At 42.0% G+C, this 24,415-nt stretch overlaps 1 protein-coding gene across 2 annotated transcripts; it reads right to left on the bottom strand.

The window, feature by feature from the left end:
• Window positions 1-3,003: 3,003 nt before the first annotated feature.
• On the bottom strand, window positions 3,004-22,789 carry NPHS1 (NPHS1 adhesion molecule, nephrin). 2 transcript variants are annotated; one of them, XM_069740844.1, is made up of 30 exons: window positions 22,672-22,789; window positions 22,441-22,511; window positions 18,476-18,673; window positions 17,945-18,067; window positions 16,184-16,315; window positions 16,007-16,085; window positions 15,338-15,441; window positions 14,851-14,972; window positions 14,291-14,462; window positions 13,870-14,027; window positions 13,460-13,601; window positions 12,762-12,886; window positions 12,505-12,670; window positions 12,151-12,280; window positions 11,443-11,615; window positions 10,922-11,062; window positions 9,599-9,739; window positions 8,975-9,096; window positions 8,649-8,814; window positions 7,796-7,952; window positions 7,504-7,655; window positions 7,134-7,245; window positions 6,769-6,950; window positions 6,204-6,263; window positions 5,951-6,073; window positions 5,615-5,639; window positions 5,323-5,434; window positions 5,136-5,250; window positions 3,382-3,488; window positions 3,004-3,302 (listed from the first exon to the last, which is right to left on the bottom strand). In XM_069740844.1, the coding sequence occupies exons 2-30, from the start codon at window positions 22,487-22,489 to the stop codon at window positions 3,180-3,182; spliced, it is 3,711 nt and encodes a 1,236-aa protein (XP_069596945.1). In that variant the 5' UTR covers window positions 22,490-22,511; window positions 22,672-22,789; the 3' UTR covers window positions 3,004-3,179. The 2 variants fall into 2 exon arrangements, with proteins under 2 accessions (XP_069596945.1, XP_069596946.1); XM_069740845.1 differs by lacking the exons at window positions 17,945-18,067; window positions 18,476-18,673; window positions 22,441-22,511; window positions 22,672-22,789 and having other exon boundaries at window positions 16,180-16,274.
• Between the last annotated feature and the right edge of the window lie 1,626 nt (window positions 22,790-24,415).

The raw sequence follows: 24,415 nt of genomic DNA, 5'->3' as shown, positions 1-24,415 counted from the left end.
TGGACAGGTTGCAGCAGATTTGGACTCATGTAGTGGACAATTTGACCTTGTCCCAGGAGAAGGCTCAACGTTTCGCTAATCGCAGACGCCGTGTGGGTCCCCGACTTCGTGTTGGGGATCTGGTTTGGTTATCTTCTCGTCATATTCCTATGAAGGTTTCCTCTCCTAAGTTTAAACCTCGTTTCATTGGTCTGTATAGGATTTCTGAGGTTCTTAATCCTGTGTCTTTTCGTCTGACCCTTCCAGATTCTTTTTCCATACATAACGTATTCCATAGGTCATTGTTGCGGAGATACGTGGCACCTATGGTTCCATCTGTTGATCCTCCTGCCCCGGTTTTGGTGGAGGGGGAATTGGAGTATATTGTGGAGAAGATTTTGGATTCTCGTGTTTCTAGACGGAAACTCCAGTATCTGGTTAAATGGAAGGGTTATGCTCAGGAAGATAATTCCTGGGTTTTTGCCTCTGATGTCCATGCTCCCGATCTTGTTCGTGCCTTTCATGTGGCTCATCCTGGTCGGCCTGGGGGCTCTGGTGAGGGTTCGGTGACCCCTCCTCAAGGGGGGGTACTGTTGTGAATTCTGTGGCAGAGCTCCCTCCTGTGGTCACAAGTGGTACTTCGGCTGATTCTCTCTGTGAGCTTCTGTTGGTGGAGGGAAGTGGTACTGCGGCTTCTGAGTTTCCTCCCTCAGGCGATCTGGTGAGGTCGTTAGGTGCTTCTCTACTTAACTCCACCTAATGCTTTGATCCTGGCTTCCTGTCAATGTTCCAGTGTTGGACTTGCTTTTCCCTGGATCATTCCTGTGGCCTGCTGCTCTGCATAGCTAAGTTCTTCTTTGCTATTTGTTTGCTATTTTTTCTGTCCAGCTTGTCTAATTTGTTGCTGGAAGCTCTGGGACGCAAAGGGTGTACCTCCGTGCCGTTAGTTCGGTACGGAGGGTCTTTTTGCCCCCTTTGCGTGGTTTTCTTTAGGGTTTTGTGTAGACCGCAAAGTTACCTTTTCTATCCTCGATCTGTTAAGAAAGTCGGGCCTCACTTTGCTGAATCTATTTCATCTCTACGTTTGTCTTTTCATCTTAACTCACAGTCATTATATGTGGGGGGCTGCCTTTTCCTTTGGGGTATTTCTCTGAGGCAAGGTAGGCTTATTTTCTATCTTCAGGCTAGTTAGTTTCTCAGGCTGTGCCGAGTTGCATAGGCAGAGTTAGGCGCAATCCACGGCTGCTTCTAGTGTTGTTTGGAGAGGATTAGGGATTGTGGTCTGCAGAGTTCCCACGTCTCAGAGCTCGTTCTATGATTTTGGGTTATTGTCAGATCACTGTATGTGCTCTGACCGCTATGTCCATTGTAGTACTGAATTGCCTTTCATAACAGATGCCGCTACTGTACATGCATGAAGGATCAATCTTCCTTCTTTTCCTTGCACAATATAAACCCCTCCTAAAGATAAGCAAATCAAATTTGCATCAAATTTTGCAAAAAAAAATTTCCGATTCCCCAAACCCCAATTTTTAACACTATCCCATCCACTTTGAAAGATTAAGCACAAGAAAGAAAAATGGGGACATGTCAGTTGTGGCAGCGCGAATTCTGCAGCAGCTAAAGCAGATGCCGCTACTGTACATGCATGAAGGATCAATCTTCCTTCTTTTCCTTGCACAATATAAACCCCTCCTAAAGATAAGCAAATCAAATTTGCATCAAATTTTGCAAAAAAAAATTTCCGATTCCCCAAACCCCAATTTTTAACACTATCCCATCCACTTTGAAAGATTAAGCACAAGAAAGAAAAATGGGGACATGTCAGTTGTGGCAGCGCGAATTCTGCAGCAGCTAAAGCAGATGCCGCTACTGTACATGCATGAAGGATCAATCTTCCTTATTTTCCTTGCACAATATAAACCCCTCCTAAAGATAAGTAAATCAAATGTGCATCAAATTTTGCAAAAAAAAAACTTTCCGATTCCCCAAACCCCAATTTTTAACACTATCCCATCCACTTTGAAAGATTAAGCACGAGAAAGAAAAATGGGGACATGTCAGTTGTGGCAGCGCGAATTCTGCAGCAGCTAAAGCAGATGCCGCTACTGTATATGCATGAAGGATCAATCTTCCTTGTTTTCCTTGCACAATATAAACCCCTCCTAAAGATAAGCAAATCAAATGTGCATCAAATTTTGCAAAAAAAATTTCCGATTCCCCAAACCCCAATTTTTAACACTATCCCATCCACTTTGAAAGATTAAGCACAAGAAAGAAAAGTGGGGACATGTCAGTTGTGGCAGCGCGAATTCTGCAGCAGCTAAAGCAGATTCCGCTACTGTACATGCATGAAGGATCAATCTTCATTCTTTTCCTTGCACAATGTAAACCCCTCCTAAAGATAAGCGAATTAAATTAAAATGGGGACATGTCAGTTGTGGCAGCCCAAATTCTGCAGCAGCTAAAGCAGATGCCGCAACTGTACATGCATGAAGGATCAATCTTCCTTGTTTTCCTTGCACAATATAAACCCCTCCTAAAGATAAGCAAATCAAATGTGCATCAAATTTTGCAAAAAAAATTTCCGATTCCAACACTATCCCATCCACTTTGAAAGATTAAGCACAAGAAAGAAAAATGGGGACATGTCAGTTGTCCTACTTTGCACAATGAAGTGATGTGGAGTTAAATCCTTGTGTTTTCGACTAGAAACAAACATTTTTTGCAAAAAAAATTAATTATAAATGTTGCACCACTCGTTTTCTACATCCTCTACGCATCACAGTACATGGCAATCTTTACAATAGTTACTTACCAAATTCCATTCGCCGTAGTAACAGACTTTTGTTACCCATGCTGTTTATTCATCCGAATCCACGACAATCACAAAAATGATTATTCTTTCATGTTGCAGAATATTTTTTTGTAAACAAAGGTTATTAAAATTCGTCCATCCGCCCCCACAAGAAAAAAAAGGGTCAATCCATATTTCTGAAGTGATACTGTACAATTACAATCTGATACTTTACAACATTTTATTTCTCTATATTATCCCATCTGCTGTTGTACAAGAGGCCGGATCATCGATTTACACAAATGGGACTTACATTTTTTTTTTATGGACTTAAGAAAAAAAATCTTTTCCTGCATGTACAGTATATCAGAGGTTAGTGAGTATCAAAAAATAACATTCTATTTCACACTAAGTGTCCCTGTCCCCCGTATGGCGTCTCGTAGGTTACAGATGGTAAATAGTCTGGTTCGTCGTATACCCGGCCTCCAGGTCCTTGGTATCCATCCCACGGCTGCTCTCCCCTGTCCTGCAAAACACAACAATGTCACTTCTAAATGATTACCAAGAAGAGATACAGCAATAAGTGTAAAGATCATATAACTCACTGTGGCTCCGCGCTGCCATTGTGTTCTGTGGGATGTTGGGTATTCTCCCCGAACCTCCTCATAATCATGGGGATCTGAAGCTCCGTACCAGTCTTCATACGCTCCATCTTCAAAAGGAAGAGGGTTCACTTTATAAATGAATTCAGACGCTGGGAGTGTGACTATACCAGACATAAAAGCCCCCTATGTACAAGAATATAACTACTATAATACTGCCCCCTATGTACAAGAATATAACTACTATAATACTGCCCCCTATGTACAAGAATATAACTACTATAATACTGCTCCTATGTACAAGAATATAACTACTATAATACTGCTCCTATGTACAAGAATATAACCACTATAATACTGCCCCTATGTACAAGAATATAACTACTATAATACTGATCCTATGTACAAGAATATAACTACTATAATACTGCTCCTATGTACGAGAATATAACTACTATAATACTGCCCCTATATATAAGAATATAACTACTATAATACTGCCCCTATGTACAAGAATATAACTACTATAATACTGCCCCATGTACAAGAATATAACTACTATAATACTGCTCTTATGTACAAGAATATAGCTACTATAATACTGCCCCCTATGTACAAGAATATAACTACTATAATACTGCCCCTATGTACAAGAATATAACTACTATAATACTGATCCTATGTACAAGAATATAACTACTATAATACTGCTCTTATGTACGAGAATATAACTACTATAATACTGCTCCTATATACAAGAATATAACTACTATAATACTGCTCCTATGTACAAGAATATAACTACTATAATACTGCTCCAATGTACAAGAATATAACTACTATAATACTGCTCCAATGTACAAGAATATAACTACTATAATACTGCTCCTATGTACAAGAATATAACTACTATAATACTGCTCCTATGTACAAGAATATAACTACTATAATACTGCCCCCTATGTACAAGAATATAACTACTATAATACTGCCCCTATGTAGAAGAATATAACTACTATAATACTGCCCCTATGTACAAGAATATAACTACTATAATACTGCCTCTATGTACAAGAATATAACTACTATAATACTGCTCTTATGTACAAGAATATAACTACTATAATACTGCTCCTATATACAAGAATATAACTACTATAATACTGCTCCTATGTACAAGAATATAACTACTATAATACTGCTCCTATGTACAAGAATATAACTACTATAATACTGCTCTTATGTACAAGAATATAACTACTATAATACTGCTCCTATGTACAAGAATATAACTACTATTATACTGCTCCTATGTACAAGAATATAACTACTATAATACTGCCCCTATGTACAAGAATATAACTACTATAATACTGCCTCCTATGTACAAGAATATAACCATTATAATACTGCTCCTATGTACAAGAATATAACTACAATACTGCTCCTGTGTACAAGAATATAACTACTATAATACTGCCCCTATGTACAAGAATATAACTACTATAATACTGCCTCCTATGTACAAGAATATAACTACTATAATACTGCTCCTATGTACAAGAATATAACTACTATAATACTGCTCCTATGTACAAGAATATAACTACTATAATACTGCTCCTATGTACAAGAATATATCTACTATAATACTGCCCCTATGTACAAGAATATAACTACTATAATACCGCTCCTATGTACAAGAATATAACTACTATAATACTGCCCCTATGTACAATAATATATCTTGCACTGACCTGCCCAGCTCTGTAATTCGGGGTCCCCCCTCTCCACAGTCTCATAGTGGGGGGACAGTGACGGCTGGTAGTCCCGGGTTGGGTAGTAATATAGTCCTGATTCGGAGCCACTGTCCTATGGAACATAATACCGCGTTGTCATTCGCCATTGCTCTCTACTATCCCCATATCGTCGTGTCCCCCTCACCTGATAAGCGCTGCTGCCAGTCTCAGAGCCGCTGTCGATCAGTAATGTCTTCTTTGCTTGGGTGTTGATCAGTTCTCCATCTCCGTACTCATTGAGGGCTCCATGGGTTGAGCTGCAGGGAACACAGACCGGACGGATGATTTAAAGGGGCTGAAAAGGTTTAGATAAAAAGGCTGTTTTTTTTCTGGGAAGCAGCGCCAATCTGTGGCAGTGAACGGAATTGCAGGTCACTTTTTCGGATACAAACCCAACTGTATACAGAAGCCTTCACCTCTTCCAGTATTTCCCTTACCTTTCATCTTTCTTCAGCGCTTCTCCTGTGAATGAGAAAATGCAAAATCAACTTTTGTGATCATTCTAGTGATTAATGTGTGTTTTTTTACTGCATGGAAACAGTCAACAAGTTGCTGGTGACTGATCTATTATTACCATTATCAGCATTTATATAGAAATTTGAGTGTTGAGGATTCTCCTTCCATAGGGTTTGGACTCATTAACTCCTTAAAGGGGTTGTTTAGTATGAACATATTGATGACCTATCCATTGTGTAGATCATCTCATGTTCTAGAGATCAGGCAAGAGCCTGCTTGCTGACAGTTTCCAAAATTAACTTTTTTTTTTCCTTTACCTTCCTTTCGCTTTCTTCTGAATTTTCTAACTAGGCAAAACACGATTCCTGCATTAGATAAGAGGAGAAGTGCCCCTCCTGCACCGATGGCAGCAAACATATACGGGGTCCATGGGAAATGATCTGATTGGGAGCCAAAAAATATATAAATAATTAATGTTTTTCTTAATTTAATCTTTATGACGTCTTTTTTTCAGTAAAGTTCCAACACCCACGATCCCTGTGACAATTAAGCCCAGGTTGGATTACTCACCGGTCTCTGGAGCTGGAGGAGCCGGTTGTGTGGGTTCAGGGCTCTTCACATCCGTGTCCACTGAAAAATCAATATGAGGTCGAGCAAGGTCATTTTTAAAGGGATTATTTCCATTTTACATATGGGTGTTGTCGGATAGGGCATGTAAAAACAAGCAATTTTGCAATTTTTTTGTTTATTAAAATTTTCAGCCGTTCTTGAGATATTAACGTTTTTCTTTCCTTTACAGCGAGCTGCCATTTTAGGTCGGTCTCCTAGGCAACGAGCGGTAAACAAGAGAAAAATCTTCATATCTCAAGAACGGAGGAAGATTTTAATAAGCAATAAATTGCAAAAGTGCTTGTTTGCGCAAACACTATTCAAAAATAACCATCTTTCAAAATGGGAAAAAAAACCTTTAAGGAAACATTTGTACAAACACTATCCATCTATCATGCCGAGAATACCACTTTAAATAAAAAGTTTGCACATGTACTATCCAAAAATAACCATTGATCGAGGTGGGAATATCTGTGCTATATCTTGTACAGGGTTGAAACAAAAATATGGACAGTGATTATGGTACCTTCCGTGGTGATGGTGAGTACAGCTCCACCATCTGCATAGTTGCTGTCTCCCAGCTTGTTGACGGCGTTCACAGAGAAGTTATACAACGTGCTGCCTTTGAGTCCAACTATAGTGAAGACGGTGGATTGGGGTGGGAAGACATCGACATACATGTAGCTATCGGCGCCGCTCATCCGATACCTGCAAATCGGAGGAGTAATTCATTATCTGACCACTAGGCGGAGTATAACCCATGAAAACTAATAGACACAGCAATATAAAACCATGTTAGGAGTTGTATTTTGCACCACCGCTCCAAAGACTATTACTTGGAAACTTTTGAGATTTTTTTCACCTTTATTTCAAAGTAAAAAGTCCACTAACCTGACGCGAAATTGTTGCTCCACTCCACCATCAAATCCCTCCTTCCATCCCAAGGTCACTGAGTTATGAGTGAAGCTTAGGATCTTCAGGTCGGTGGGAGGATCGGGGCGACCTTTAGCGCAAAGAGCATTTGTGTTAGTAAGAGTCGCCACCTGGTGGTCGCAGTGAGAATAACATTTGTCAATCTGACAGCTACAGAAAACTGAGGCTAAGCCGTTATGCAGTCACATGTGAGTCCTAGAAAAAAATTTAAAAAATTGGAAAAAATTCTATCAATTGGAATTTTTCCAATAATCTCACAATCACATGTAATTTTTAATTTCTTTTTTATTTCCGTTGCCTAAGATTGGGCAGCTCTACATTGTCTTACTCGTGCTGACAAGTTGGATCGAGAAGCTGTCCACTCCCAAAGCATTGGTGGCCGTGCAGGTGAAGATGGCATAATCATGCACCGCGCTGACATTGGCGATGATCAGCGTGCTTTTGTGAATCCAGAGCTCGTGAGATGTCTTCACGGAATACCTAAAAAAAAAAAAGTGATAGCGCATGGATGACCATAAAAATCCCTCCTCGTAGTACATATGTCACATCCCAAAAATTGTGGGAACAACGAAAAATTCAAAAATACAGGTGAGAGATTTAGCATTGTTCTTCCTGAATACCTGGGGTTTCTAAAGTCTAGGGTGATGCCATTTTTCGCCCAGCTAAAGGCCACGTTCGGGATGCCCTCGGCTTTACACTCAAGCCCCGTCGAGGTTTTCCCGTCTCCTGGAACGGCCATTTTGCTCAGGTGAACGCCTTTCTCTATCTCCGGTTTAACTGAAGAAAATAGAAATCAGCATACAACGTCATGGAGGAGCACAGGGGGCAACAGCGGAGGGTCCTCAGCTTTTATTGTTGGCCCATTTGACCCGCAGGCACACTATAGCCTATGAGGATTAAAGGGGCTTCTCTCCAGGAAAATAAAATAAATAATTTTAGAATTAATGTTTTTATAGTAAGAAAAAAAATTGCAAAAAGTATCACATTTATATTTAAAAATCGATAATATCCTCTTAAAGGGGACTTGTTACTTGTGTTAAATATACCATTTTTTTAATCTGACATAAATTCCGGCGCTCTCCTGAATCCGGCGATGTTTTTCTTTTGTTCCTGCGCCTCTCTGTTCCCGAGATATGGCCTCCTCTTCCTTGTCTATAAATGTAGTCTATAGTCCCAGTGGGCGTGGTCTTCAGCTGTCCTCTGAGTCTTCTTGATGACCACGCCCCCTTTTCTAGCGAGACCAGATTTCTATAAAGAGGGTCATAACTTATGAACGGTGAGGCGCAGAGACAAAAGAAGAACAACGCCGGATTCAGGAGAACAGCGGTGTTTACACCAGGCAAAAATCAGATATATTTGTGGAAAGTGATAAGTCCCCTTTAAATCAAAAATATTACCAAAAAATTAAATTTTTTTTAAGACAATCCTTTTAAGTGTTTTGACACTAGAATTTTTACATTAAATCCCACTCACAGCGTACAACCAGACGGGCATCAGCCTTAACAGCTGGAGGGATCCCATTATCCACAGTGCACTCGTAACGCCCGGCGTCTGTCCTCTTGGCATCATTGATAACGAGTCTCCCGGTGACGCCATCAACCTGTCTTTCCAAATCGGACAAGTCTCTCTCCTCGTCGCCCTGTTAGTGAGAAAAACGGGAGGATGCGGACTCTGATGGGGGTGATTGGACCCAGCCATTTCCCTGACATCATTGCACCATTCAGAAATCGGTCCCATCCCCCAGATACCGGAGAAGTCTGCCAGAAATGCAATAAAAAGGCCACAGAGCAGCTCCATACCAGCCATCTCCACTGAAACATGGCCTCGCTGACAGGATTCGCATCTGCAACGCACGCGAGCTCCGCTCTCCCTCCCAAGTCCACTTCTGTTGGGTCAGCGAGGCTGCGAATGGTCGGAGAATCTGTGGGTGAACATGAAAACATAGATCCGCCATCACTGGCTCTATATATCCTGCATGTATATAATATATCTCATTTGCTTTTTTTTTTTTTTTTTTTTTAAAGTGCATGGAAACCATAGACAAGCTGCTGTTGACTGATCTTTCATTTTATTCCGATTATGGCATAAACATCCAAAAACCTAAACCTTTAAGTGGAGCAATGAGATGGCGCATACCAAGACAATCAGACGCATAAGCCACTCCAGAGCCATAAAATACTAGTACCAGATCCATCAACAGCAGCTTGCTGATGGTTTCCATTTCGTTTTCAGATAGGTTACATAAAACTTTTCCAGAAATGGACATATTTAACGTAACATTGTGATTTCATGTATATTTTCCGGTGCACGGCGGATTATCAGTCCAGTAAACCCTTGGAAAGATAATCAGCTGATAACAGAGAACAGTTACCGATTGACACAAAAAGTAATATTATAATATAAAAATGTGTTTGGGGTCTTACAGTGAACATCCAGCTGTACCACGGTGCTGTTCATCCCCTCTTTGTTCTCACAGGTTACGCTGTATACCCCAGAGTCGGCTCGACTTACATTCCAAATCTCTAGAGAGCCGGCTCCTTTCAGGTGGTGCCTGTGAGCTCTTTCTGGGAAAAAAAAAAAAAGAAAAGAGAATAGGACCATAGGAAAAAAGGAAAACTGTAACTCTCCATTATGGTAGAGAGGCATTATAGTGTACTTATTATGGATTTGTGCAGGGAGGTGTAATACTGCAGTGTGGCCTCTAGATGTCACTGTTGTACCTTCCGTAGTATAGAATTGGCGCTGCACGGATAATCGCCTTGTGCGTAAGGTGCGGGCTAGGAACTGACTCCTCCGGGCTATGAAGTGGGAGGCTATGTTTTATTAAAAGGAGTTTGACGTACGTTGAATAATGCATCACACGGCTGCGGTAACCTAATGCTGCAGCATATGTACATTTGTGGGAAGCTGACATAACCTTTGAAGCGCCATACGCGCATCGTTAAACAAGATTTTGTATTTTTTCATGACTTTCGTCGTTTGCGGATTGTCAGCAGTAACTACACGGGATGGATTTGTCTGACTCTGCAGCTTCAGCTACCTACGATACCAAGGAGAGGGGAAAATCTCCGAACCTCAGGCATCAAAGATGTAAACGGGTCCTTATAAATTCATGAGGATTGGACAATAATTGATTTATGTGTTAGAAATAGTAGCTGAGGACTCCGTATATAGAATAGATGGCATGGTGGTACCTGCTCTTACATTTTGGTGTTCTGTGTGCACTTTTAGATGAAAAAAGCAGTGACTACACAGATAGGGTCCCCGGCGCACCTACAGTACAAGCAGACATATACAGGAAACCTAAATAACACGATGTCAAATGCAGATACCGTAGTCTAGAGTAAAAAGGGAAATACAGGGAACCTACGGGGTTGCACACAACTTTAACATTTATACACACACAAAAAAAATCACTCCTAGAAGGGAGGACTGGAGGATATTTACACCAAAAAACGTGCAACCTTTAAAAAGTTACTAATAATGAATTGAACGGAAAACATCTAGATTGCAAAAACCAAGCCTTCAAAATAGGCGCAACTTAAATTAAGAATTTGTCCAATAAAATATGGTTTAATGGTAGACAAAGAAAAACACAAAAAATGCAATAATGAATCGAGCCCATAATTCCTAATGAAATCATGGGCTGTAATACTTTAATTCCCCTGCGGAGGAGACTTCCCACTTCCACCACAAACTACAGTTGATTTTTCAGGTTTCCATGTCCACCCGTCATACCCTCTCACCTCGGTTCAGTACTTGTCCCCGTAGACTCCAGGTGAAGTTGACGGCAGTAGGGTTAGCCCGGATGTATAATGGGATGAGGGCTGCACCGTGTTCCACGGCTTGGACAACCTTTGGCTGCTCATCGGTGAATTCTGGAGGAACTAAAACACAAGGTACCTTTCAGACTACTCCCCATCTACAGTAAACGATGGAATCTTCAGACATTGTTGGCCAATCTGAGTTGACCATCATTTATGGTGTCTTAACCTCCATTGTCACATTTATATAGTTGATTGGTATCACATATGACTTGACCATCATTTATGGTCAGTAAGATATCTCCAGCTCAGATCCCTTCATATTTGGTTCTGGTCATGGATCTAAGAGCCTAAAGATTGGTCCCTCTATGGCCAGCACAAGAGAGTAGAACAAAGTCAAGGGGTGGTAATTATTAACCTAAATTCTGGTACAACGGAAAGGGTTAGCCCTTAAATAAGTCAACAATCTCATGAGAAGTGTAGACACGACTGGTGGTACTCACACAGGACGTTGAGCTTGTAGAAGGTGCTGACGGTCTCACTCAAGGTTTTGCTGAAGGCCTCGCAGGAGACGCGTTTTCCATTTTCTGCTGAAGATACTTTTATAGTGACGCTGCCGGAGGTCGACTTTCCACCAAATTCTGCTTTCACTGTCCCCAGATCTTTTCCATTCAAACTGATAAAGAGAAACGTCAGTTGATTGCTTGGTTGAGTAGTTAGTTCTTCAAGTGTTTTGGCTGGTTATGTGGTTGGTTGGCAAGTTGATCAGTTGGCTTCTTGGTTTGGTATTTGATTGGTTGATTGGTCAGCTTGTTATTGGGTTGCTTGGGTTTGGTGTTTGGTTGGTAGGCTGGTCCATTGGTTAGTTGCTTAGGAAATATGTTGGTTGTATGGTGGGCTGCATTGTTTGGTTGGTGGTTGGATGGTGTGTCGGTGTTTGGTTGCCAAAGTGGTTGGTTTTGGGGTGGAATCAAGGTGTTTCGGTGTTTGGTTACCAAAGCGGTTGGTTTTGGGGTGGAATCATGGTGTGTCGGTGTTTGGTTACCAAAGCGGTTGGTTTTGGGGTGGAATCATGGTGTGTCTGTGTTTGGTTGCCAAAGTGGTTAATTTTGGGGTGGAATCATAGACTGGATAGTCGTTTAGGTTTTTGGTCAGTTGGGTTGGGTGGTGGGCTCACATACACGGTATATGATATCAAGCTTACTACTCACATGACTCCATCCATGATCCAGGATATTGTTGCCTCCGGATTACTGCTCCCGGTTTTGCACACCAGACTGACCGTGCTTCCACGTTTATAATCTTTGACTGGGCTGGTAATTTTAACATCAATCGGAGGAACTAAACAAGAAGAAAAGGAATGCGAGACCTGAAGACCATGGTGAAAAATCCAACCAAGGATTCAAAAAAAATGGTGTTCTCCTTCTCTCCCATGTCACAATGTTCCATTTCCCATGGTCCCCATTTCCCATCCATCGGCATTTAACAGTTAGGGTATCTTCCTATTTTCATGTGGTTCTCAGTGCCGGTAAATAGAAGGACCTCATACTCGCCCCATCACTCACACTGTACGTGCAGCTTGGTGGTGGCAGTCAGTATGGTCTTCCCTCCATTGTTGGCATTGCACCGGTACGTTGCCTGGTTGTCATTCGGCACGGTTTTCACGGTGATCTCTCTGGACACAATCTTCCCCGCAGTTATCGTCGGTCCATCTGACACCGGTGTCTTTTCCTGAGTGTTTAAAAATAAAAAGTTTTCGATCATTTCTGCCCAAAAAAAATAATCTCTTTTTGGTTTTAAATCACATTTTTAATTTTTGTACCTTGAGCCAAGTGAGTTGAGGTGGCGGGTGACCACCGCTGGTGAGACAGGTTATCTTCACATGTGTCCCGATCCGGAAATGAGTGTCCAACGGAGGAGCCTCAATCCAGATCTTCTGAGGAGGGTCTGAAAACAACGTTAACCCCTTAAAAACCGTGCCAATGACTCCATATTGGTTGTAGGGTCTTCGTCACCGATATCCTGATACCTACGCAACCCAAGATGTCACCGGCAGCAGTGATCTGCCATGAAACATTCACTTTTCTGTGCCAATTAAATATAGACGATGACATTTATTCTTTTCCAAAGGGTCGTTACTGGAGGACCCAACCATATCCGTGCATTACACAAACAGCCCAGGAACAATGTAATGCTTCACTATTCCTGCGGAGGCGCTGGTTCCCCATGTTCATTAGTAGGATCTCCTCTCGTTATATCCTTTCACCTCTATGGAATGCTTGGAAAATCTGATTACTAAAGCTAAGATTACATCTGCCCCTTCCCTTATATCTGCTATCAGCACAGGAACAAGGGGCAAATAAGACTTCCCATTGCCTAAACTTTACCTTTTCCGTCTATTCTTGATGAATTAATCAGATTTTTGTAAAAATATATTTAGATAAAAAAACTTTCCCTAAGAGAAAAGTTTCTCATCAGACACAGAACGTTGCAGGGTTTTCCGCGGAACATTCGACTCACAGTTTACGCTGAGCTGGACGCTATTCGACTTGGTGTAGAGAAGAGCCTCATTGAAAGCCTCGCAGGTCAGCGACATGCCGTTATGTTGCCTCTGGACCACTGTGGTCATATTCGACATTGTCATCTTCCCTCCATGATCCGCCTGGAAATAGAATCATAGAGTAGAGACGAGAGAACCCGAACTTAAAAGTTTGGGGTTGGTACCGCGTCCGGTGGTAATCGCCGAACATGGACTTCTCCCAGTGTTCGGAGTTCCGGAAGAGAGAATATTTTCCAGATCAAAAGTTTTCAATGGAGATTGGCACCCGAACCAAACTTTGGAAAAAAGTTCAGATTGGGTACCAGAACCCAAAGTTCCACAGGTCCGCTCATCCCTACTAAGAGAGAGATAATGAGAAGTTATTACTCACATCAGTTACAGTGACTATAGTATTCTCCAGCTCTGCGGCCCCCAGCCACCAGCGGATGTGTACGGGGGGATTACTCGATGTCGTGAAACAAGAGAACGATAGAGACGTATTCTCCGGACCTCTGAATGATCCCAGAATCGTTACTTTGGTGGGAAGAACTAGGTGAAAAACAAATTAGGTAACTTTAAAAAAAAAAGCATCAGTTCAGACATTTCTATTGTTCTGTATGAATGAGAGATTAGTGAGGGGGCGCTATTGTTGTAGTTACTATGCAAAACATCTGGGACCAGCAGTGGTGAAAAGTGGTATTGCAAGTGACAAGATGATGTTTTGAGCTCCAGACTGGAAAGAAATATCCATATATATCAATTTAGACTAGATTCTATTACATTATATATAGTATGTAGGCTAAGTTACTCACAGAGGACAGTAAGAGTGATGCTAGCTCGGAGGACCGCCTGTGTCACGTGATTGAGGGCTTCGCAGCTTATAACGGCCTGATTATGCTCCGGCTTGATATTCATAGTCAGGACACTTTTAGAAAGTCTTTTGTTATTGTCCGTCTTCCAGCGGTTATACACCACTTTTTCATTCTAGAGGAGAAGTAGAGGCAAAATTAGAAGCCCTGTGAACTTCTCTACTCAGACAGGTTGATTGTAAATAATGGTCGCGTGCTAGAGCACCAGTTCAAAGCAGCTTGTAAAAGAGGCACTTTAGTTAAAAAGTTTTATAACTTTGTAAATGCTGATCAATAGTTTACAAAAAGTTTAATTACTCTTTAACTTGTCCTGTGGTGTCACTGCAAGGAAACAGAACACTACCTCCACCACAGAAGAGAATAAAGCTGACCACTGAAGGTCCTGGCAAGATATACTGTCATTGGCTTAAAATTAGGAAACCCATTGAAAAAAAAAAGATTGTCCAAAATAGTGACCTATCTTTATTAGCTAAAATGACGACAGTGACTCTCAGAAAACTCACCTCTAACCACTGCAAAGTTGCCAAAGGATTTCCACTATGAGATATACATGTGAGTTCCAAAGGTTCCTCAGACTTAACAGATGATCCTTTATTACTTTCAATGACTGGGCTGTCAGGGGGGACTATTGTGGAAATGAAAAAGTTAAGTATGAAGACCCCTTCCCAGTTTCTCCAAGAATACAGCTACCTATGTACATTACTGTTTTCTTGGGGCTTCTTGTTGAATATCATTGAATATCACATATATATTTGGGCTGTCTAACCCTTCTACTACAGTTTGGGGCACATTGTTGTTATAAGTTGTATTTTTCTCGTATAGTCTAATTGTATCCTCCAAGATAAAATGGTGCAACCGGTATAATTTTAGCCAGCACATTTGGTCATCTTGCTTATCTTTTGTGGAGAAACTAGCTACAAATATAATAAAAAAAAGTGTATCTATGGAAACTGAGATGTGAATGGTTTGTACAGTATAGCATTGTCTCACACAGCACATTCATGGTGAAGCTCACGGTCAGTGGTGTCTGAAGAGCCGGATTTAGCGCAGAGCAAACCAGTAGCTTTCCATTATCTGCACTTTGTGGGATGACTCTGTGAGTAGAGAAAATTGTAAAGGCTTTTATATACAATGTGTAAATAGACTTTGCCTTGATCCTCAATAAAAAATAGCCCATTTCAGGTCTTTTGTTGATATATTCATATGAGTCATACCATTAATTGACAACATCTAAAATAAGTTTACAATGTATGATCCAGTAATGTTAGATAATCAATGGGGTAATTGTGGTGCCCATTGCGGTACCCTTTGTGGTACGAATGCTTTCAGCATTTCCCTATCTTAAAAAGCTATTATGGGGTCCATAAAATACGCCTCTCTCCAATTGATATGAGTGGTAACAACCAATGAAGGTTACCCCTCTTCACAAACACTATAATGTTGCCAAATATCCTTTCTTTTTACCAATGGGCATAAAGAAGGTGAAAATTATGGGGCGCCATCTGCAGGTGGTAGCAACTGCAGGAGGAGCAATATTTTACCTTTTAAAATGGTTTTAAGTATGGCCCAGAACATGAACCCCAAATATTTTTATTTGATCAAGAGATGTCTGTAAAGTAGACTCTTCATTAAAATCTAATAGTTGCTGTTTACACTTACATCGCTGTTGACTCAGTGTTTTCCAGTTTGTCGACAGATCCAGGTTCCTCACTGGATAATCCTGTAACTTCCATTCCACCTACATGTAACCAGAACATCAATGACTTATATAAGGATGTTATTCAATCAAGTCTACCTTTAAATAAGAATGCCCACCACTCTCGTTCTCTTACGCACTCTTGATGATGGTCAAGGTAGCTGCGGGTTTGGCATTGAGGGCACTACAGGTGACAGGATACTCTACCCCATAGACCCATGTGACTGAACTTCCGGCTACATAGTCCTTAAATACAGGAGTTTCTGGAGGGACTGGAGGAAACACAATAAGCTGATTAACAAACTGTAACAAATTCAGCAGGAATATTTAAAGTATTTCACTATACAAAGTTATTGGAAGGAGTGGAACATACAATGTAACTTGGCAGAGTAAACATATAGTACAGACCAAGAGTTTGGACACACCTTCTCATTGAAAGATTTTTCTGTATTTTCATGACTATGAAAATTGTACATTCACACTGAAGGCATCAAAACTATGAATTAACACATGTGGAATTATATACTAAACAAAAAAGTGTGAAACAACTGAAATTATGTCTTATATTCTAGGTTCTTCAAAGTAGCCACCTTTTGCTTTGATGACTGCTTTGCACACTCTTGGCATTCTCTTGATGAGCTTCAAGAGGTAGTCACCAGGAATGGTCTTCCAACAATCACTGTGGTTGGAACCAAAGATCTCAAATTTGGACTCAACAGACCAAAGCACAGATTTCCACTGGTCTAATGTCCATTCCTTGTGTTCTTTAGCCCAAACAAGTCTCTTCTGCTTGTTGCCTGTCCTTAGCAGTGGTTTCCTAGCAGCTATTTTACCATGAAGGCCTGCTGCACAAAGTCTCCTCTTAACAGTTGTTGTAGAGATGTGTCTGCTGCTAGAACTCTGTGTGGCATTGACCTGGTCTCTAATCTGAGCTGCTGTTAACCTGCGATTTCTGAGGCTGGTGACTCCGATAAACTTATCCTCAGAAGCAGAGGTGACTCTTGGTCTTCCTTTCCTGGGGCGGTTCTCATGTGAGCCAGTTTCTTTGTAGCGCTTGATGGTTTTTGCCACTGCACTTGGGAACACTTTCAAAGTTTTCCCAATTTTTCGGACTGACTGATCTTCATTTCTTAAAGTAATGATGGCCACTCGTTTTTCTTTACTTAGCTCCATAATACAAATTCTAACAGTCTATTCAGTAGGACTATCAGCTGGGGATCCACCAGACTTCTGCTCGACACAACTGATGGTCCCAACCCCATTTATAAGGCAAGAAATCCCACTTATTATACCTGACAGGGCACACCTGTGAAGTGAAAACCATTCCTGGTGACTACCACTTGAAGCTCATCAAGAGAATGCCAAGAGTGTGCAAAGCAGTCATCAAAGCAAAAGGTGGCTACTTTGAAGAACCTAGAATAGAAGACATTTTCAGTTGTTTCACACTTTTTTGTTAAGTATATAATTCCACATGTGTTAATTCATAGTTTTGATGCCTTCAGTGTGAATGTACAATTTTCATGGTCATGAAAATACAGAAAAATCTTTAAATTAGAAGGTGTGTCCAAACTTTTGGTCTGTACTGTATACTATGGAATATACTGCGTACGTTGGAGGAGTGCGTTTATACTATGAAAGATACAATGTAACTGGAAGGAGTGGACCCAGTAGGGACATATATGGCACATGGAACATGAAAGGTATCTAGGAGAGGCAGATAGAGTGGATATAAAAAGTGTACACACATCTGTTAATATACCCCTAGAAGATCACCATCCCCACAGTGAGGCATGCTGGAGGCAGAATTGTGGCTGTTTTCAGCCGCAGATATATGGGATGGATTGTACAATATACACAGTAATGCGGAATAACTGACATTGAGTATATGGCAGAGCACCTACTTAGTACCGTCAGTATTGCAGCGTATGACATAATCCCCATGCTGACCTCCGACCTCCCCACTTGGCAGTGATACTGTGCGTCATCTGACAGCTCGCAACGCTCGATGCGTAGATGGTTCTCCCCTGTGGGGTTAATGAATGCAGAGATCCAATTAGAGAAAAATAATAATTATACGCGGCACAGCTGGGCGAGTCGCCTGGAGACACACAGAGGATGGCGGTGTAATTCATGGCATGTCGAGATATTACCCGGCACATGACCTGTTTTTTTATGGCAGGATGCTCATTCCATTTTCCTAGAGCGGCCTCGCGGATCGCACGGTCTGTGCCCCCAATTGTGTGGGTGTAAAAGAATCGGCCGCAAATGTTCTTCACGACTGATAACCCTGCATCACTTTACAGGAGTCACCTGACACGAGTGACATCATCACTTACAGGTGTGACATCACTGCCCTCCAAACACTGTCTGAACGGTGGTGCGTATTGGGATTAGGGTGCAGACATATTTGGAGATCTTACGGGGGCACGCACCTTTCTTGGGGTCTCCACTCATGCTGTAACGAGGGAATCCTGGTATCGTCCTCTCGGGTCCCAGTAGGAGCCCGTCTTTGACCCATTGCACCGTGCCCGATGCGTGCTCCACCTCACAGACCAGCACCTGTGTGGTCCCTTGCACCGCGGTGACGTTATCCGGCTCGACACGGAACACCTGCTGGAGTCCGGCGGATCCTTGGAGGAGCAAGAGGAGAACGTGGAAATTCTGATGATACTGTGGATGTGACTCTGCATTATCATCACAAGATGAACCGTGAGGTCACATGGCTAGCAGAGATAGAGCCGCTCATAATGCTCCCTGTCGGGAGAGCCGCGGCAAAATGTAACCACTGACGAATGCAAGGATTCCTAACACTAAACCGCGGGACACCAGGAAACTAAACCACAGGACACCAGGAAACTAAACCGCGGAACACCAGGGAAACTAAACAGCAGGACACCAAGAAACTAAACCGCGGGACATCAAGAAACTAAACCGCAGGACACCAAGAAACTAAACCACAGGAAACCAGGACACTAAACCGCGGGACACCAGAAAACTAAACCACAGGACACCAGGAAACTAAACCGCGGGACACCAGGAAACTAAACCGCGGGACACCAGGGAAACTAAACCGCAGGACACCAGGGAAACTAAACCACAGGACACCAGGAAACTAAACCGTGGGACACCAGGAAACTAAACAGCAGGACACCAGGAAACTAAACCGTGGGACACCAGGAAACTAAACCGTGGGACACCAGGAAACTAAACCGCGGAACACCAGGGAAACTAAACAGCAGGACACCAAGAAACTAAACCGCGGGACACCAAGAAACTAAACCGCAGGACACCAAGAAACTAAACCACAGGAAACCAGGAAACTAAACCGCGGGACACCAGGGAAACTAAACTGCGGGACACCAGGGAAATTAAACAGCAGGACACCAGGAAACTAAACAGCAGGACACCAGGGAAACTAAACCACAGGACACCAGGAAACTAAACCGCGGGACACCAGGAAACTAAACCGCGGGACACCAGGAAAATAAACCGCGGGACACCAGGGAAACTAAACCACAAGAGACCAGGGAAACTAAACCACAGGACATCAGGGAAACTACACCACAGGACACCAGGGAAACTACACCACAGGACACCAGGGAACTAAACCGCAGGACACCAGGGAAACTAAACCACAGGACACCAGGGAAACTAAACCACAGGACACCAGGGAAACTAAACCACAGGACACCAGGGAAACTAAACCACAGGACACCAGGGAAACTAAACCACAGGACACCAGGGAAACTAAACCACGGGACACCAGGGAAACTAAACCACGGGACACCAGGAAACTAAACCACAGGAGACCAGGGAAACTACACCACAGGACACCAGGAAACTAAACCGCAGGACACCAGGGAAACTAAACCGCAGGACATCAGGGAAACTAAACCGCAGGACACCAGGGAAATTAAACCGCGGGACACCAGGAAACTAAACCACAGGACACCAGGAAACTAAACCACAGGACACCAGGGAAACTAAACCACGGGACACCAGGGAAACTAAACCACGGGACACCAGGAAACTAAACCACAGGAGACCAGGGAAACTACACCACAGGACACCAGGAAACTAAACCGCAGGACACCAGGGAAACTAAACCGCAGGACATCAGGGAAACTAAACCGCAGGACACCAGGGAAATTAAACCGCGGGACACCAGGAAACTAAACCACAGGACACCAGGAAACTAAACCGCGGGACACCAGGAAACTAAACCGCGGGACACCAGGAAAACTAAACCACAGGACACCAGGGAACTAAACCACAGGACACCAGGAAACTAAACCGCGGGACACCAGGAAACTAAACCACAGGACACCAGGGAAACTAAACCGCGGGACACCAGGAAACTAAACCGCGGGACACCAGGGAAACTAAACCGCGGGACACCAAGGAAACTAAACCACAGGACACCAGGGAAACTACATCACAGGAAACCAGGGAAACTAAACCACAGGACACCAGGGAACTAAACCACAGGACACCAGGAAACTAAACCGTGGGACACCAGGAAACTAAACCACAGGACACCAGGGAAACTAAACCGCGGGACACCAGGAAACTAAACCGCGGGACACCAGGGAAACTAAACCGCGGGACACCAAGGAAACTAAACCACAGGACACCAGGGAAACTAAACCACAGGACACCAGGAAACTAAACCGCGGGACACCAGGGAACTAAACAGCAGGACACCAGGGAAACTACATCACAGGAAACCAGGGAAACTAAACCACAGGACACCAGGGAAGCTAAACAGCAGGACACCAGGGAAACTACATCACAGGACACCAGGGAAACTAAACCACAGGACATCAGGGAAACTATACCACAGGACACCAGGGAAACTAAACCGCAGGACAAGAGGGAAACTAAACCACAGGACATCATTGAAATTACACCACATGACACCAGGGAAACTAAGCTGCAGGACACCAGGGAAACTAAACCACGGGACATCAGGGAAATTACACCACAGGACACCAGGGAAACTACACCACAGGACACCAGGGACACTAAACCATGGGACACCAGGGAAACTAAACCACTGGGCACCAGGGAAACTAAACCACAGGACACCAGGGAAACTACACCACAGGACACCAGGGAAACTACACCACAGGACATCAGGGAAACTACACCACAGGACACCAGGGAAACTACAACACAGGACATCAGGGAAACTAAACCGCAGGACACCAGGGAAACTAAACAGCAGGACACCAGGGAAACTAAACCACAGGACACCAGGGAAACTAAACCGCAGGACACCAGGGAAACTAAACCACAGGACTCCAGGGAAAGTAAACCGTAGGACATCAGGGAAACTAAACCACTGGGCAGCAGGGAAACTACACCACAGGACACCAGGGAAACTACAACACAGGACACCAGGGAAACTACAACACAGGACACCAGGGAAACTACAACACAGGACACCAGGGAAACTACACCACTGGACACCAGGGAAACTAAACCACAGGACACCAGGGAAAATAAACCACAGGACACCAGCGAAACTAAACCGCAGGACACCAGGGAACTAAACCAAGGGACACCAGGAAACTAAACCGCAGGACACCAGGGAAACTAAACCGCGGGACACCAGGGAAACTAAACAACAGGACATCAGGGAAACTATACCACAGGACATCAGAGAAACTAAACCACAGGACACCAAGACACTAAACCACTGAACACCAGGGAAACAAAACCACTGGACACCAGGGAAACTAAACCACAAGACACCAGGGAAACAAAACCACTGGACACCAGGGAAACTAAAGCACAGGACAGCAGGGAAATTAAACCAATGGATGCTAAGACACTAAACCACTGAGCACTAGGAAAGCTAAACCACTGGACACCAGGGAAATTAAACCACAGGACACCAGGGAAATTAAACCACAGGACACCAGGAAAACTAAACCACTTGACAGCAAGACACTAAGCCATTTGACACTATAGACATTGGACGACTAGGCAGCAGGGAAACTAAATCATTAGACACCAGGAAAACTAAACCATTAGACACCAGGGACACTAAAACACTGGACACCACGGACTGGGAAATAAGCTATTGAACATCAGGTACATTAATCCACTGTACACCAGGAATCTCATGCCATTCAATACCAGGGAAAGTAAACCTAAGAACACAAGGAACTGGAAATAATCCACTGAGCACCATTGACATGGGACACCAGGACGTATGGACCTCAGCCCACTAAACATGAAGGAAACTAAACTACTGGACAACCAGGACTGAGAATCTAAAGCACAGGACTGGGATAATAAACCACTGGGTTAGTAACCACTGGACACCAGGGATAGGAATATAAACCACTGAACTTGAGGAACTGCTGTATTCTCCAGATACTACACCTACCTCCAAATATGCAGAGACAGACGGTCAGGATGGTGGTGACGTGGTCCATGTCCTCCTCTACAGGATGATGGCTACAAAAGTACAACACACAAAGGAAAGACGCCAGAGACTGATGGGATTTGGATTTGAAATAGTTACATTCCTGTAGAATAACTCCTATGCAATTTTAGGTATTCTAATCATGAACCAGGAGGCCCAGTATGAACATTCACCACATGTGCGCCTACTTACCCCGTGTGTGCGGCAGATACCCGGGACGTCGCTGTCTGCGCGTCAACGCACTTCACAGAATGAGCTGCTCCGTCCCACTCCTCCGACACCTTCCCCCTCTCCTCCTTATTGCTCAGAGATGGTGGGAGTCAGAGGATTCAGCAGTTGTAGGACTGACACATCATGTTCATCCCAATATCCTGCGACACCCGCAGATCACCCCACACATTCCAATATCCCAGAATAACGCCTACAAGGCTCTGGAATCCCCGTCCTTCATTCTAGGGGTCAGCGCCCTAATAGTACTGGAACCCCCAGACTTAATGTGCGTTCATGTCACCGATCACCAGCAGGTGGCAGCATCGTGACACATTCCAACAGGAGGCGTTCGGTCTGCAAGTTAGGCTGTGTTCACATGTTGCGTTTTTTTGCACTTTTTTTTTCCTGAAAAAAACAAAAAAAAGACGGTAGTAGAAAAAACGCTGCGTACAATACCTGCATTTTTGTCTCTTTTTCATGCATATTTTCACCGTTTTTACTTGCGTTTTTCACCGATTCATTTGATCTAATTTCTCACGCTCCTCCACCGCTGACACTCGTCACATGACGCGGTGAGCGACTCGACCTTCTCCCACACATCTCTGCATAATTATATAAAAACACTCCGGCTTCATTAACTCAGGACCGCGGGAGGACGAGCCATCAGAATTAACCCTCCCTCTACCGGCGCTTGTGAAACCGCACTTTTTGTTAAAAGCACGGGACCGTATATGAATTTATGAAAAACTATTGTGATATAATTTTCTATCTAAACACTAAATTATATTTTATTTGTCTAATTATTTATTATTTTATATTTAGACCCAAAATTATATTTTAATTCTTTATTTCTCTAATTTTTTATTTTGTATTTAGGCTGTAAATTTAATTTTATTTTTTTGTCTATTTATTTATTATTTTTATTTAGACACAATTATATTTTAATTATTTATTTGTCTAATTTATTTTATTTTTTATTTGGGCTGTAAATTTTATTTTATTTGTTTATTTATTTGTCTATTTATTTATTATTTTTATTTAGACACAATTATATTTTAATTATTTATTTGTCTAATTATTTTTTTTATTTTTTATTTAGGCTGTAAATTTAATTTTATGTGTTTATTTGTCTATTTATTAATTATTTTTATTTAGACTCAAAATTATATTTTAATTATTTATTTCTCTAATTTGTTATTTTGTATTTAGACTCTAAATTTAATTGTATTTTTTTTATTTTTTGGTCTATTTATTTATTATTTTTATTTAGACACAATTATATTTTAATTATTTATTTGTCTAATTCTTTTTTTATTTTTTATTTAGGCAGTAAATTTTATTTTATTTATTTATTTGCCTATTTATTATTTTTCTTTAGACACTAAATTATATTTTTTGCTTATTTGTACAATTATTTATTACTTTTTATCAATGATAAATTATATTTTATTTCTTTGTCCATTTATTTTTATTTAGACACTAAATTACATTTTATTGCGTTATTTGTCTATTATTTTTATATAGATACTAAATTATTTTATTTCTTTGTTTACTATTTTTATTTAAACACTAAATTATATTTTGTTCATTTATTTGTCCAAAACTATTTATTATTTTTTTGTGCAAAAACTATACAAAAATTCCCAACAATAGTGGAACTGAGATCTTGTTCTGGTCACTGATTACCTGATGATCCCTGAGTAATTACACAGGCAATTACACTGTG

Source organism: Ranitomeya imitator, chromosome 10 (assembly GCF_032444005.1).
Source record: "Ranitomeya imitator isolate aRanImi1 chromosome 10, aRanImi1.pri, whole genome shotgun sequence".
NCBI lineage: Eukaryota > Metazoa > Chordata > Amphibia > Anura > Dendrobatidae > Ranitomeya > Ranitomeya imitator.
Note: the sequence above shows the minus strand (reverse complement) of the source record. Positions and strands in the feature narration are given on the sequence as shown.